Genomic DNA, 16,840 nt, shown 5'->3' with positions numbered 1-16,840 from the left:
ATAAATTGACAAATGAGAAAATGTTGTATATATCAAGACACATCGGTGGCGACCGAACATTCACTTTTCTATATTCTTCAGCGAGCACTATAATATAGAAAGATCGTTTGAATTATGATTGAAATATCTCTAGGCCAGATTGGTGAATGAAAAGCAATCAATCAACATCTACATCGATCACTCGATTAACCAATGCGGAAGAGAATTCTCCCCCTCCCTCTCTCTCTCTCTCTTTCTCATTTGTCAAGATCGTGCAGCTCTTTGAATCAGCGGATTTCAGATAAGAAGGAGGAAATATACCTCTCACGAGAGAAATCTCTCTCATGACGGAAGTATCGTTCCCTCTTCCTCGTAACACTCGACGTCCTTTGCACATACCATCCGCAAGGACACCACACATCTCTCCCTCTCGCACATTCCTCTCACTCTCCCTCCCTTTCTCTTTCCTTCTCGCTCTCCGAACGACTCGACTTACAACGGAACAATACACTATATGTATATATTAAACAGAAAGAAAAAGTTAACAAGCCCTTAACTCGTAGCGACAACGCGAAGCAACAGATACGGACACTTCGGGCGCGGGTTACAATCGGGAAATACGTTGTTACATATTCGATGACGAGTACGGCGCGAATGACGTTTTATTTAAGAAAATATCTTCATCCGACTCGCGCGGTGGCCGCGATCTAGGAAAGGCGGAAATCTCCGGAATGATAGCGAGTTCACGCGTCTTTCGCGTATAACGCAACGCGTGAGTGCGTCGCGGAGTGCCGATCTATTTGACAATACCGGATGTATGTGTTCATTGGGCTGCCCCATAGGCCTCGCCACGTATATCAGCGTTATCGTCGACAACAAGAAGAGAATGCAATGTCTCCTGATAAAACGGCAGTATTAACGTCGATAATTGAAAAACCTTCGAGACATTTTTCTCATTCGCTTGAAAGAATCGAGATCAATTAATGGTCACACAGTCGTGCTATCTCACAATAACAAACGCCAAGAATTCTCGAGAGGCATGTGTGAAGAAATTTACTTCAATCCTGACTAGAAATTTATCCAATGGTCTAATCACGTAATGAATCGCGGATTGTAATTATTGATAATAATTATTAGCAATCCTCGTTATTAATTCTAATTGATCTGGCATACTGGGCTTATTTTCAAGCCCACTCGATTTTTAATTTCGAATTACTCGCACACTAGTGGTACGAGGACTTCCAGTTCACGCGCTAAAAATGTTAAAGTTGATTGGAATATTAGAATATATATGAATTTAAACACTGTTGAACTATTTTAATTGCCTGACATATAACAAAGTTGCTATAGGGTCGTTTTTAACCCAGAATGTCAGATTAAACTGTCAAAGTATAAAATAAACATTATATTAACACACATCTCAGTTCTGTATATTAAATATAATATATAAGGAAAGCTTCATCTGTAAATAACTTATTTATTTTTTACGGATTGTATGACTGACTCTTATACGACTGATTTTGATTGAGTACACGTGAACAAGATTTCTGTACTGTCCATCTCTAATTTCAAACTAAAGAAAAAATTCAAGTACAACTAATGTTTGTAATAACTTTAAAAAGTTCATATTATAATAAATTAATACCAAAGAAACTTATCGAGAAACTATTAATTATTTTATTGATCTCTTGACTAAAACAATGTATTTTGACTAAACTTGACTAAAAAAATGTATTTTCGTATATTAAAATGATTGTACTCTTTGACAAATTAAAATATGTAACATTCTTTTTCTTAAAAATTCAAATATTCACTTAAAAATCCTAAAGTGTTAATTTCTTAAATTTATTTTCAGAATAATTACAAAATTGTTATGTAAACTCATATTTTCATCGCGTTTCTCTTTATATTTGTAACAAAATAAAATGCTTGAGTAAAGATTTGCGATTATTTCTGTGCACAATCCTATTCTAGACTTCAAAGTATATTGATTCCTTTTTAAAGATTTTTATTAGCGAAACGTAAATAAACGAGGACGAAAACGACTCCAGTGTGCCAGATTAAGATGCTCAAAACATACGTGACGTGTGAGAGTTAATCTTAACTGCCATGCTACATTACATGACTCGCTAACATCATCTTATACACACAAACCAGTATACTGATTAAAATCAACCTGATCAGGAGCATGGGATAAATTTCTAGTCGGAATTGACCGGTCAACCAGCAACTCCTTACGTCATTTTTCGCCGTCGTATTCGGCGGGCCGAAAGTCTAATTCGAAATCAAGTCTATTTCAAAACTCTCCCGAGTTTCGCGTTATGCCGACTTGTTTACCATCATCGAACAAAGTTCATTCATTCATTCGAATGTTAATGCGTGTTACTTAACGCGTCGGTTCTACGCGAAAGACGCTGTTTGTCGCGGCCGTTTGCGCTGTCCAGCCGCGATTTTCGGCGGAGATATTCCGGTGTACGGGACAAATCGGGAAAGAGGATGCAAGAAACTGACCCTCCTGTGGAGGGGACGAATAATGCACACGCGACTACGACTAAGTACGACTATAATTTGACGACGTTCGAACAGCGCACGGGGTACACACGTGAAAATAAGTCGCTCTCTTTCTTAGGCTCCTCGTTCGCTCATGATCTGACTCGACAAGTGTGAGAGTGGTACACACGTGCGCATTCAACGGCGCTCCTACAAACTACTCTACACTAACCGCTGGCGAGAACGTCGCTCTTCCGCCGCGACGCGATCCCGCGAAGGTGAGAGAGGAACCGCCGCTTCCGGTACGCGAAGAACTCGACCTTAATCCGCACAACAACGGACGAGCGTGCCATTGTTCTCGATTTGGTGCTCTACCAATAAAACAACAATACTCGCGACGTTTCTCACGCGAGCCGCTCTCTCTTTTTTTTTTCTTACTTTACGCTCCGTTCCGTGTTCCCGGCGCGCATTCAGCCGTGCCTTCGTGTTCTTTCAAACGCGTTCCTCGCCACGACATATAGTATACATAGACCAAGACACTCTCTCTCTACAGAAATAAAGTTGGCATTGGCAGTTTGAGACGAAGTGAGAAAGCTGTTTTGATCTCCTCTCTCACTCTAGCTTAGAACGCGACTCTGTCAAAAGCCGCCATATTCCTAATATATATGTAACACAGTTTTACAAGGAATATGGCGGCTCTTGACAGTTGCTTTAAGTTAGTACGAAAGAGATATAATCTCAAAAACTTTCTATCTCTGTCTCTATGAAGAAACATAGGTTATATCCATCATATACGGTGAAAAAGATTTTCTGGTCAGAAGAGAAAAAGAAGAAAAAATCTCACCCTGTCTCAGACTGCCAATGCCAACTTCACCCGCTGCTAAAGCAGAAGTATACAAATGCTTCATCTATGCATACATGTCGTTGGTTCTCCGCTTCATTGGGCCAATGAACGTATTCAAACTCAAAGTAAAGTCGTGCTTTAACGCCGAGCGCGCGGCGGGAACACGAGACTTATTCTTAAACAGTTCTACGTGACGTACTGATTAGAGGACGCTCCTCAGTCTAAGTTGCGAGAAAGTTAATTGGGTCTTATTGAATTGGAGTGTTTCGTCCAAAGGACGTCCAAAGCGCTGATAGTAGACTGTGAGACGTCTGAAGGATGCCCAAAAGATCTAAGAGTGCTCGTGAAAAGCATCTGAAGGATCTTGAACGATTGTTGGGACGTCCTTTGGACATTCTTTCATACGGATCGATACGGGGTCGCGAGTACGAGCGCGAATGCACCTACATCGTGACGTTACGAACAGCTTTCAGACGTGCGTCCACACGGAGAGAGAAAGAATAAGAATAAAGAATTTCAGTAAAACTGACGTTAGAATTATATTTCACTTTACTATGTTTCTTGTAAAGTTTTGGACTACACTGAGAAGCTGTAGTAAAAGAAATACCATAGAAATGGTAAATTTGACGCGATCTACCCAATGTACGATTAAAAAAAACATTTAAGTAATCACAATAGCAATTTTAATAAAAAGTTCACAACGTGCACAATATCTTTCAACTAATATTTAGTAATTTTGGCCATAAATTCTGCATGGTCCAAGATTATAGAATACTATTTAAGATTAAAGATACTATTGTGATTTTTGCTATATTTGCAATATTTCCTCCGCGTACACGACGCGTCGTTTCGTTCAAGTTGGCTTCATATGCGAATAGATTCATGAGATGTTCACAACGTCGCGACAACGGCGATTATACCGCCCTCGCGAAAAAACCCAGCCGGAAACACCCTCGCGCGCCCGCTGAATGTCTTCCTTTCTTTCTTCGATCTCGCTTCGATCATGCCACATTCGAAATAGAACGACATAGAGCACACGTACGGTTGGGCACGTGCGCGACGAAGGAACTTAGCTTTTAGGTCTGATTGAGAACTGCCCGGCGACATTCAACGCGCGAAACGCGTGCGAATTGACGCGATCTCGACACGCGGTTATGCTTGCTTATGTACCTCGTTTCCTCCGCTGTCGTTGCCTCGTTGCCAACACCTGCCCCTTTAACCTCTGGCGACCCCGAAACGAGACTCCCTCCGTGGCGAGAGAGGGATGCTTCGTTCATCGATCGGCCGGTTGCGTTGACGGTTGATCCAGCAGTCCAGCCGTTTCTTCCTCCTTTCTTCTTCTCTATTTCTCCCATCTCTCCCTCTACCTCTTTCTCTCTCTTTCCTTCTTTCTCTCTTCTTCGCCATCTTAAACAGATTCTCAGGATTACTCGGGAAAACTTTCAACGTGAAGTTTAGTCATCGGCCCGATGACGAAGGAAGCCGCGAGCTGGATATTTCTACACAGTACACGATCTCGTAGGCGAGGGAAAAGACGGCGACGATGGTGGATCAGAGAAAACTTAGAAGACGCCATTGCAACCTACTAATAGGACGCTATCCGATGGAAATTCCTCCCGGTTGCGGTCAACGTGTTCCGAACGGATTGTCACGATGACTGCTCGCTAGAAGGAAGCCCGATAAGCTTCTAGCAACGACCAGATCTTTGCGCGTCGCTATCCATCGACCCGTCAAATCCTTGACAACTGACGTTCTCCCAAGATTTTCCCGATCCCGATAGTAGAAATCCGCGAAGGTTTGACAGTGTCTCCTCAAATTTTCCTCATACTTTAACCGACCACGTGTATTATTGATGCTCATGCCAAAAGTGGATGTCCATTCGACGATGGTTTCGATATGTGAGAGTTCCTCTATCGTCTCTTGATGTCCCGGAGTATCCCCATGAAACAATCCGCGAGGATTGCCCTCGGCGCAACCGATAGCCTTGTTGTACATCGAGGTTATTCTTTGCGCGACTGGATGCTGGATTTGAAGAACGTTGTAATCCACCACCCGGGGGAACGTCCCAAGCACCGCGTCTCTTCGTTCATCACAAGCGACCGTCGAGAAACTTATCTCCGATCTCTTGGTCGAGGTGTCTCTCGACCTATGAGGACCCTTGACACGATCGACTGTCGACATTCGGCTGACTGTACGATGATGCCCCACCTCCATCTCGCTCGCCAGACTAACAAACTCGTAAGTATGTTCTCGAGTATCCTTCCTCTTCTGGAGCGACGGCCGAAAGCTGATCTTTTTTCTTCCACTTATTCTTCTTCCTGCCTCCTCCCTCTGACTCGATCTTGTTCTTCCTTGTTCTCTCATACGCACATACATGCATTCTACCTTTCGCTTTGAACCTCCGCCTGACATTCACACGCGTATTCTCTCTTGGCTTCGCTTTCGCCATCGCTCGTCTCTTCATCTACTTCCTTTCTCTTCTTTGCCCCTTTCTTGCTCTTCTCTACCAAGCTGGAGACGGATCCGGACACGAGCGTGCCGCCACGTTGGTGCTCGACTCGGATGTGGTAGCGGGTGCCGAGGTGCGTCGGATCTCGATCGGTTTCGAGCCGGACACGGGCGGCCGGCCCAAAACCCCTTGACTGTTTCACGATAGGTTTCGCTGGTCCTCCGCGCAGTCCTCCGCCTTCTTCAACGAGCGCTTCAGCTTGTCGACCAGCCGGTTGTGAAACTTGTTGAGGGAGTTTGAGCTGCCGGTCTTGGGCGGCGACGTGCCCGTGCTCTTGCTCGGGCTCTGAAGAGAGCTCTGGGACGCTCTCGAAGAGGTCCTCGAGAAGTGCCGCGAGGTCAGCGGTACAGAACGGTGCGCCGGCGAGGTCAAAAAGTCGGAGCCGGGCGACGTCGACAACGACGGACCCTCCGATTTGGAGCACTCGGACACCTGTGAACAGAAAAAGGCAAATTTCGAGTTTAGACAGGGGAAAAATTCCCCAAGAGTTGGAGGTTTCTAGCGAGAACATGATCACGACTGATTAATTTTCAACATTTATGAATGACAATCTTACAAGTTGGCTTATCATATTTAGAATGTTTATAACTGTCGAGGATGTACTGAGAGATTATTCACAGGAATATATACACGGAGAAAGTACTGTAGTAAAAATTACATCAAAATTATGTTTTATTTTACAATGTTTCTTGTAAAGTTAGACTATTAACATTGCAATATAAATGACTATATTAACCCAAAAATGTTTTTCTAACTTGGAATTACCTGCAAACTAGTAAAATAAAGACTTTTGGTTCATGTACTAAAAAAGTAGTTATAATTGATAAGAATGAAGTTTAAATATACAATTGAACTATTTCAATTGTCTGCCATACAACAAAAAACAAAGTTACTATAAGATCATTTTTTATCCCAATAGATCAAAGTTTCAGATGGAAACATTGTTAAAATTAAAATTCTTTCCTCAATATTGTCGAATAATAAAATAACTATGCCAAGTGGATCGAGTCCTGATTATCTAATAAGTGCAAAATAAAAATATAAAATAAAGATGATTTTTCGTTATATTTTGATTCTTTACATTAAATATGTTATATAAGAACAGTTTTATGTGTATAAGTAGCTTATTTATTTTATATTATACATGAAAGTTTCTGCACCATTAAATTCTAATCACGAACAAAAGAAATTCAGCTATAACTAATCTTTGTAATCATCTTAATAAAATACGGATTCCAGACAACACGCATGTCTTGAAGACTTCTTAAAGATGTTGTTAAAACGTTACCAAAGGTGTCTTATAGATGTCTTAAAAACTTTATAAAAAGTTATTTTAAATCCGTCTATTGTAAGACATTTTTAAGATATTGTGTAACTGTTTATATTATCAATTATGACATTTATTTACAAATTTACAAATTGCTATAGCAAATACCATAATCTTTTAGTCTGTGAGCATCGTATACGAGAAACACATCAGTACGGGAAAAAAATCTAACAGAACTTATTAAATCGTAAATTTGTATGATTTATTAGTGTCCTGTAGAATTATTTTGCCAAATAAAATATCTTTTCTTGCATACTTGCATAATTTTCTTTAGAATTATGATTGAATAGTAGATTTATCATCCGTTTGCTCCGTTTGCCCAGAGTTAGGATTAAAGATCGATGACAGTAAGCGGATAACAGTAATATCCGGCATAAACTTTAAAGTTTAAAGCATTCGATGACGGATATCACCGTTATCCTCTAGCTGTCATCGACCTCTAGTCCTAATCCAAAGCAAATGGAGCAAACGAATGAAATCCCAGTTTAATTATAATTTTCGATCAAGCAATATTAAATAAAATCCAATGCATAATTCTAAAAAATCTGTAATTAATTTTCTATATATAAATATCATATCTAAAAGTCTTAAAGAAGTTTTAAATAGAACGTCTTTAAGACATCTTCGAGACATAAGATGTCTTAAAGACATTACATCTTAAAGACAAACAATTACAATTGTGTAGTAAAAAGATGAAAGTGTACAACATTTTTAAATATATAACAAGGAATTGTTATATATTTAAAAATGTCGATCATGACTTTCCAGTTATGATCGACATTTTTGTTGGCACTTTTTACTACTATATTTTCTCCGTGTGCTTCGATTAATCAATACATCGACTGACCAACTTACGCGCTGTCGCTTGCTAAGCTATGTTATTTATTAAATTTGCAATTTGCCAACGGCGAATCGCGACTCGCCGTCATGGTCACCGTCATTGCCCTACGCGACTGTGAACGCAATAATCCAACTCCTTTCGAAACCGGCGGCTTTCATCGCCATTGAATTCTACTCAATATTCATTTCGCGCGCAGAAATCACGGCGTAGTGCAGTGATCGTCGCGATAACGAGTGCTTACGAAGTCGCACGTTTTTCGTTCGTAGCCCGCGATGCACGAACGGTGAAAGCTACGGCGATCCTGACGCGAACTACGTTCGCGAGACTACTTTAATGCGCGAGTAACAGGGCAGAAACGAAATCCTCTTAATCGGCCGGCATCCTTCGTGTTCACTCCTTCCTTTTCCTCTCTCCTCTCGCGATCTCAAGATAGCGCGGCTTTCCAATAGTAATGCCACGCTATGCGCGGCGATATCTGTCGATCGAGATCCATCCGCTTGAGATTACGTTCCGTTATCGATGTGCCTATTTTTCAAAGCCGGAACTCATCGGAAAATGGCTAATCTCTCCAACAGTTGTGTTAATTGACGATGAATCAGTCGAGAGAGAATCTCCGATATCAATCGGCAACGACGAATGCGCAATTAAATCACGAGGCAATTCACAGACTGCTCATGTCTCCGCGGAACTCCCTCGGCAAATCTGATACGCCTAACATCTGATTAACTGTTCGACGAATTTGTTTGCTCAAAAGTTTCTAGAACGAATTAACCGATCGGTCGCAAGCGATTCAGCTTGAAATACAATGAAAGTCGTACGCATAAAGACGTAGCTTTTCTACGCAGCGACGCGACGTGCGTGCGAACACGTGCCTGTGTTGTCATCCCGGTATGAACCGGCAAATGGCCGATTAGACTAGATACGTTTTCATGTGTAGCTAATCTCAATGGTCGCACACGAATTTTGACGATAAAACACCGATAAAGCCGTATAGTAACTCTCATATCTTCTCAAATATGCGGGAAACTTATCAATTCGTTTGAAGCTATATTTTTCTTAACTCTAATCTAGCATACTGAAATCATTCTCAATGTTACCCGATTTTTGTATTTTGTATTGCTCGCAAACTAGTGGAATGAGAATTTTTTGTTTATCCACTAAAAGTTACAGTTGGTGAGAATATGAGGTTTAAACACTGTTTAAATCTCAATTACCTGTCATATAACAAAAAGACAAAGTTACTAAATGAGATCGTTTTTATCCTAATGTAAGACAGATCAAGACATTAAAGTACAAAATAAAGACAGATCAAGACATTAAAGTACAAAATAAAAATATAAAATTATAAAAATATAAAAATATAAAAGATAATTTTTTTTTTTAATAAAGATAATTGTTTTTATATATCTTCACGTTAATATATAATATATAAGAAAAGTTTTATGTAAGTAGCTTATTTACTTTTGACTGTATTATATATGACGAAGGTTTCTGTATCATTAAACTTTGGTTGGAACGAACTAAAAAAAATTCAGATATAGCTAATCTCTGTAATAATTTTAATAATGTATACATTATAATAGGTTAATAAAATAAAAACTTGAAATTATTAATGATTTTATTCGCTTCTTGGTTGGAAAAATTATGCATTTTCGTATACTCAAATTATTATACTTTTTGAAAGATTGTAATATGATTGATCAAATAATTAATACTTTTTGATATGTGATATTTTTTTTAAGGATTAAAATATTACCAAGAAAATCCCAGGATGTTAATTTCTCAAATTAATTTTACAAATTTTTATATAAAATCATATTTTCATATTTGTAATAAAACAAAATACTTAAGTGAATATTTGCTATTATTCTTATACATAAGTATATTGATTTTAAAATATATTTGTTATTTTTTTACAGATTTTTATTAACTATTTTACGGCATGTAAATAAGTTAGGACAAAAACGATGCCAGTATGCCAAATAATATGAAAAATTTTAGTTGAGTCACGGCTATTTTATTAAATTTCCCAACGATATTATGACTAATGCTTTCTCGTTATTAAAGTTATATAGATATAATAGTGTTTCAATCACATACTAATAATAGTTTCGTCATGTAAGTCGTGTTACTAATGTTTCAATCATCTGATGCTTTCGTCATTTAGAAGAGAATTACGATTTTATAATAAAAAATCGCGATGTCAGATACATAAAATTTTAACAAGTATGATCATTTGTATCCGAACGTTAATCACGTCAGACTGACTCGTCTCTGTTCTTGGTTTTAATCTTAACGTAATTCACACATCGTTTTTATCGATTCTCGTCGTCATATTGCGCGCGATTGCATAACCCAACATGTGTCACAAGCGAGACACGGTGCGTCGATATATGCACAAGTTTGTCGTCTCTACAAATGTTTCTCGTTTAATCTCTCCGTAATCTTCAGTAGAGGGACACTCGTATATTTATAAGACGCGCCTTATCGAGGCGTCACTAGAGATAATAATAGAAGTATTGGAAGTACGAGCATCCATTCGCGATCGATTGCAAGTCGAGTCATCGTTGTGCAGGGCAGCGCAAATGTTTAGAAATATATTTGCCGCAGCCTGTTTCAGAATCCATTGCCAGACATCGTCATCGAAATGTCGTAATTACTCTGCGCGTAATCCAAGGTTACGAAAAAAAAGTACAAACAAACAAATAACAACGAGAAGTGCTTTACACGAATCTTATCGCTGTATTTATATTTTAACTGCAACTCAATGATGACCAACGATAAAAAAAAAAGCATCATGAACGCGTGTGCGAATTGAGCGTCGATAAGACTGCGTCGTGATAGCGCGAATAAAAAAAAAAATGCGCAATACGCGAACTGGCAATACGTTATATAATTGGCAATGATTTCTCGTGAGATTGCACTAACGTCCTGGCAATGACGGTCGCCGACTGCGTACTTGCCACTTTCCGAGTCACGTGCTCGAGAGTTGGCTCTAAATATTGACATACAAGGACAAAGAGTTGCCGGTTAAAAATATACCGTGCAACGTTTCTTTTTTTTTTTTACGATAATACATTAACAAAACGTGATTTGATTCCGGAGGATATATGCGAAGCGGAAATCAATTCCGCCGCACATTGCCATAACGAGTACGAGAGACCGGGGCTAGATGCCTCATATTTCAGAATTCCGAAATAACAACTTTGTAGACAACTAACTGTTGTGACTGACTCTACAAATATGGTGATCTTCTTCTATGCGTTAATGCTCGCCACAATCCTGTCATTCATAACTGCATTTTGTTAACCAAAATACGCATGCAACAACGTAGCCATCTTGCTCATATACCAGGTTTTTTTAGGTTTTCAGGATAAAGGCCACATGTAAAATATATATCCCGATTAATAGTTTCGGAATCTCCGCGAAGGGTCTCCATAGCCCTTCTGCTGATCTTCAATTATGAGCCACTTTATCTCGTACGCTCATATGCTCGATATAAATTTTATGGACAATAATTACTTTTGTTATTATATACTTGCAAGAAATTTCATTCTAACTGGTAACAGATCGCTTAACTTTATTCACTCATGATAAAAAATGTTAATACAAAATTTTGAGAAACTCGACAATATTTATTACTTTTACTTTCTTATTATTAAATCAGTTTTTTTAACTGTAACACTATTCCGATTTTAATGAAACTCAGAGAAAAGTATCCTGAAAGGACCATTTCGCGATTTTTATAGTGTTCTTTCCAAGATAATACTAAAAAACACACCTGAATAACATGCCCTTGAGGTTATCTAGACGATTTCTCTTACCACGCATTCAGCGTATAGTTGTCGGCGTTAATACGCGACAATATTACGCTATCGATTAACCAATAATAATATCTAATTACACGCACAATTATATGTACATGTATAATTAATTAACTGCATTTCTATATTCAATCAAAACCAGATAAAACCAAACTTCAATCAAATAAAATAATTCACAATAATAACACACTCATACTCACACGTGTATTTGTCATTATTTAGCGTGTACCGTTATATTTCAAATAATGTATATAATTATAAACATAAATTATGAGTCGCATTACAAACAGAAGAATATAATTTAAGATATGAATAATGTTTTTATCTTTTAACTCATGATTTTTTTTATTTTGATTGCTTTAATTGCATGTCATAAATATATCAATATATAAATATATCACAATCAAGAAAATCGAAATAACTTTAATATTTCATATTAAAATATAAAAATTATTTTTTTCAATTACTTTCTTCATGTGATAAACGACTTGTCAAAAAATTCCCGGAAGGCCACCGAACAGTCGAATAGATATAATTCGACAGGAGCTGAAATTCATCTTCTTTTTTTATAAAAAAAAAAAACAAAGAAGAAATTTAAAAAATAATAAGTTGAGAACCGCCGTCGCGCGCGAAGAATACTCGATTAAATACGATGATAGCTACGTTTTTTGCCGATTACTTTTCTGCGTCGTTCCCAACTCGCCGCCGTTTACGAATTGCCGGCTTTCGCGACGATCCTCACGGCCCACCCATTATACGACGTTGAGTATAGAAGGCCAAGTTCAAGAAATAGCATCGCGCGAAAACACTTGGAGTAAAATTGAAAACCACTCATACACGTGAAACGGAAATAGCAAACGATTAACATTGTTATCCGCAAATATCTTGTTTCTATCTCGCACATGATTTTCTAATCGCTGCGTTGTATTTCTATAAAAATCCTGATCTTGTAATAAATTATTTACATACATTTTTCACAATTTAAATATCCAATGCGAAAGTAAATCCATAATGTATGTGGTTTAGGCCAAGTTCCACAACATCCATTTAATTTTAACTACCGATTAAGTCCCAATAGTGATTGATTCTGATTAACTCTTCTTAATGTCAAATACGATTGGTCAAGTCCAATGGAATAACCAGCCAGTTAAGTTAACTGAAGGTTGTAGAACTGGGCCTTATTCGCGGAGCATGCATGCGCGGCTTTACTTTGTATAGTAACTAATAGCAAAATAAAAAGTCTTGAATTAATTATTATCGGTAAATGTTTTATCATCCTCTGAGCCTCTATTGGTATATCACAATCCTACTTACTGATTAAAAATCTATGAGCCCAACGCGTATAACTATTAAAAAATATATAATATTTTAAAATATTAAAATATCTCTTTCTTTTTCATACAACGTTAATAATAAAATTTCCATATATCCGCGAAGATAACATCTTGAAAAGTACCCCGAATGATAGCAAAATATGTACACACTCGACTGACGCATTGCGCAAATGCCGATATATATACGAACTGTTAGGTAACAATACAATTGTTAGGTAACAATGAAACACCGCGGAATCATCATAATATCCTGCACATTATGTCACGCAAAAATTTGCTGGAAGAATTTTGATGCGAAAATAAAAATGTTTAAGCTCACTCTTCTCGGCCATATTTGGAAATTCTGTCTGGAAATTGTGCTACTCGCGGAAATTCGCAATTAATATAAATCCAAGATCAAAACATTCACTCTTATCCAACAACATAATCGAGTTATACAATATTATTTTGAGTAATCCTAGCATTTCGTCATATCAGCATTGATAACCGAGACGAGATTCACATTCGATCAATTGCAATTTGCGCAGCAAACTGAGTGTCTAGACTAGCGAGATTATGTGATTATAGGATGAGTGGGGGATAGAGATAAAAAAAAGTCTTCCTACTAAAAGAACCCGCACAAGAGTTCACCGTACGACACATTGCGAAATCGACAATCCTGCTTGCGCAATGTCGCGTCATAGATACCAGGTACGTTGTATATATAGGGTGTCCTAGACCTCCAACGGTACCTTTCGATTACGGACGACCCCACCAAGCCTATCCTTCCATCGAGCAATTTCGATCACAACTTCTAATTTTCGACATCAAAGCTTTCAACATCAGAGTCTCGAATCATATTTGAGAGGAGAGCAGCTAATTGGATTCAGACGGTATACAGAAAAGAAAGGACATTCTTGTTTTTGGAAATTATCTTTATTTTTGACATGTTAATCTTCAAATAAGATTGTACGTAAAGAAAGATTAAACGAAGATAAGTTATTTGCAAGAATATATTTTATATGATTTTCAACGAAAAGACCTTCTTATTAAGAAATATTATTCAATAGTAATATTTCTTAATAAAATCTCTTAATAATTAATGAAAAACACAAAATATTAGATTGAGAATACAACATTTTTAAATATGTTTTTAAATATGTGTTGTGCCTCAGGTTCGCCCTTATTCACTTGAAAATAATACACTCAAATTAACAATCATTGTTTCATATATAAGCAATGATATATAATTTTATTAGAAGAATTTTAATGTCTCAAATCTCAACAATGTTATAATTTTATTTGAATATTATAATAATCTCATGAAAAATGTGATTATGTTGATGATAATAATATCTTCTTTCAACATTTAAAATCATCACATTCTCAATTCAATATTTTCATTAATGAATATTATGTTTGAATAATAAAAACACAAGTTCTTCGTTAAATTAAATTAAATATATTCTTGCAAGAAATTTATCTTTTCCTTTATCTAATGCTATGTAATTTCATTTGAAAATTGGCATATCAAATATAAAGATATTTTCCAAACAAGAATGTTTTTTTGCAGTAAGTGACATTTACATAGCAATCGCTTTAGCATGTAGACCCGGAGGTGAAGCGAGATTCCCGTGTGCAAATGTCACTCGGCAACATTTTCGTCCGATCGTCTCGTATCTGTCAATATCGTCGCTGCTATCACTGCGCAACGTTTGATCGCTAATTAATTAGCTACTAACTAACTGTGTGATAACTAATTGCTAATTAATATCTCGATACTGAGACGCCAATAATAATCGCAGTTGCGCAATACCAATTAATTGCTGTGCTTAATTGCTGACGTTATTGTTATTGTAATTTGTCGCGCGCAAATTGCTGCGAAAGTCGTCGGCCGCTGTCGTCCGCTGATCGGCAATACATTTACGGTAATGTTTACGAGCGCGTACCACCTGCAATTCGACATTATAATGCGCATAACTGCATGCGTCCGATAGAAATAAACTCGTGACCGGCGTATATATTTATCCGCGCGGGACACGTGGTCGCCGATCGTCAGCCGTCATTGACTGTGCTTATTCAGCGTCTGCAAATACAGTTTCGCCGTGCGTTTAGCGATGCCCAGAGGAAACCGGTTTCGCGCGCGCGGCGAGTTGGTCTTTCACGGCGTTCGACAATCTCGTGGGTACCCGATCTTTTTTCTTCTCTCCCGAGTCAGCTTATCGGCGATCGCCGACACGGAGAGAATGATCGACGTCGCGATCCACGAACACCGTCAATCGTGAAAAAAATCGAATCTATCACGGAAAAAATCGAATCTATCTACGGAAAGAAAGATTGGTCGAATTAAGGAATTCAGAATATATTAACACCAGACTACTGAGAAATGAATAAAACATAATTTTAGTTAAACTAGACAAATTTGGTTACATACGTTCTAATTGAAGTAATCAGACACAAGTTCGGTGTTACAATAATAAAACTATATTTCTCATTAGATTACTTTTCCAACCGAAAGTTTTTCTAAAGTGTTAATATATATTTTTTTTGCTTGGAAAATATATATTTTTTTTTACTTGGAAAATTTAATTGATTCGAATGTTATATTGGATATTTGAAAAACTCGCCTTTGTTGTTATCCTGGTGGGATTTGAACTCGGGATCTGCGGATCGTGAGTCGTCTGTCTACGCGCTATGCCACTTCCCCAATTGATACATCTCTTGTATATTGTCTACCTTTGTTGTAACCAGCATTGAATACCAGAATATGTGATTATAATAACCAGAAATTCTGTTTAGTTCAACCAACAATCAAACATGCTACACTAATCCAACCATGCTCTTTTTTCACGTGTAGTCGTAATAATCAAACACTTGAATGTTACTACTACATCAGTATAATGGCAGTAACCAAACTATGATCGGTATTATAACTAAATGTTCTGGTTACATACCGGAATATCTCGTCATGATAACCAGAAAGTTTGTTTATCCTCACTAAAACTTGGTTAACCAAACATGTCATGTTAATTCAACCAGGCTCTTTTTTCCGTGTATTATTTGTAACACATCCGAGAATCCTGTGACCAAAATTTAGTCTTCTTAATATTATATGTTTCTTTCATGAGTTATATTTTCTTATAATGTAAACTCAATTGAAATCAATTTAATTTTAAAAATAAAGAGAAACTTTTACATATTAAAGCTTAAATTTATTGATAGAAAGAATCTTACTTTTTTCGCACTAATTTTTGAAAAATTTTTATTTAAATTTTGATTAGAATCGTTGTGTATTCTAATTTTTGAAAAATTTTTATTTAAATTTTGATTAGAATCGTTGTGTATTCTAAGGTTATTCTTCTGTTGGTAATGTTGACATGATAAATAAAACAAAAGCACACGAAAGAAAGGCATACGAGGAAAGTTGACAAAAATATTCTGTGATTTAGAGAAAACGTACACACTGCGAAAGCGTAGTCTAAACTTACACTCCAAGAGCAAACTTTGTATACAGGGTACTCGTGAAAAGGAGATTTCTTAATAATACATTCTTATAATTGATTTCTCACTTTTCACGAAACACCTGCATATTTGGAAAAGATACCAGAATAGCAATGAATATAATTTCTCGTTATGTATGTATGTATGTATATATATATATATATATATATATATATATATATATATATATATATATATATATATATATATAT

General features: G+C 37.1%; 3 protein-coding genes across 4 annotated transcripts in view; 1 reads left to right on the top strand and 2 right to left on the bottom strand.

The window, feature by feature from the left end:
• Positions 1-239: 239 nt before the first annotated feature.
• LOC116840534 lies at positions 240-5,696 on the bottom strand. The gene is made up of 2 exons (XM_032807359.1): positions 4,484-5,696; positions 240-2,840 (listed from the first exon to the last, which is right to left on the bottom strand). Exon 1 carries the CDS (start codon positions 5,687-5,689, stop codon positions 4,940-4,942), a length of 750 nt encoding a protein of 249 aa, XP_032663250.1. The 5' UTR covers positions 5,690-5,696; the 3' UTR covers positions 240-2,840; positions 4,484-4,939.
• A 104-nt stretch (positions 5,697-5,800) lies between these two features.
• The window catches only part of LOC116840546, a 17,947-nt gene continuing 6,907 nt past the window's right edge, over positions 5,801-16,840 (bottom strand). For both annotated transcript variants that reach the window (XM_032807369.1, XM_032807377.1), the window contains one exon: positions 5,801-6,254. In XM_032807369.1, the coding sequence (XP_032663260.1) occupies positions 5,961-6,254 (294 nt within the window). In that variant the 3' untranslated portion in view covers positions 5,801-5,960. The remainder of the gene's footprint in view (positions 6,255-16,840) is intronic.
• Positions 13,769-16,840, top strand: part of LOC116840520 (UPF0605 protein GA14893-like) — a 27,945-nt gene continuing 24,873 nt past the window's right edge. Inside the window, exon 1 of the mRNA XM_032807349.1 lies at positions 13,769-13,838. The gene's annotated coding sequence lies outside the window, so the exon portion shown is untranslated. The remainder of the gene's footprint in view (positions 13,839-16,840) is intronic.

Source organism: Odontomachus brunneus, unplaced genomic scaffold, assembly GCF_010583005.1.
Source record: "Odontomachus brunneus isolate Ranch 3 - 2012 unplaced genomic scaffold, Obru_v1 Obru_scaffold_001, whole genome shotgun sequence".
NCBI lineage: Eukaryota > Metazoa > Arthropoda > Insecta > Hymenoptera > Formicidae > Odontomachus > Odontomachus brunneus.
Note: the sequence above shows the minus strand (reverse complement) of the source record. Positions and strands in the feature narration are given on the sequence as shown.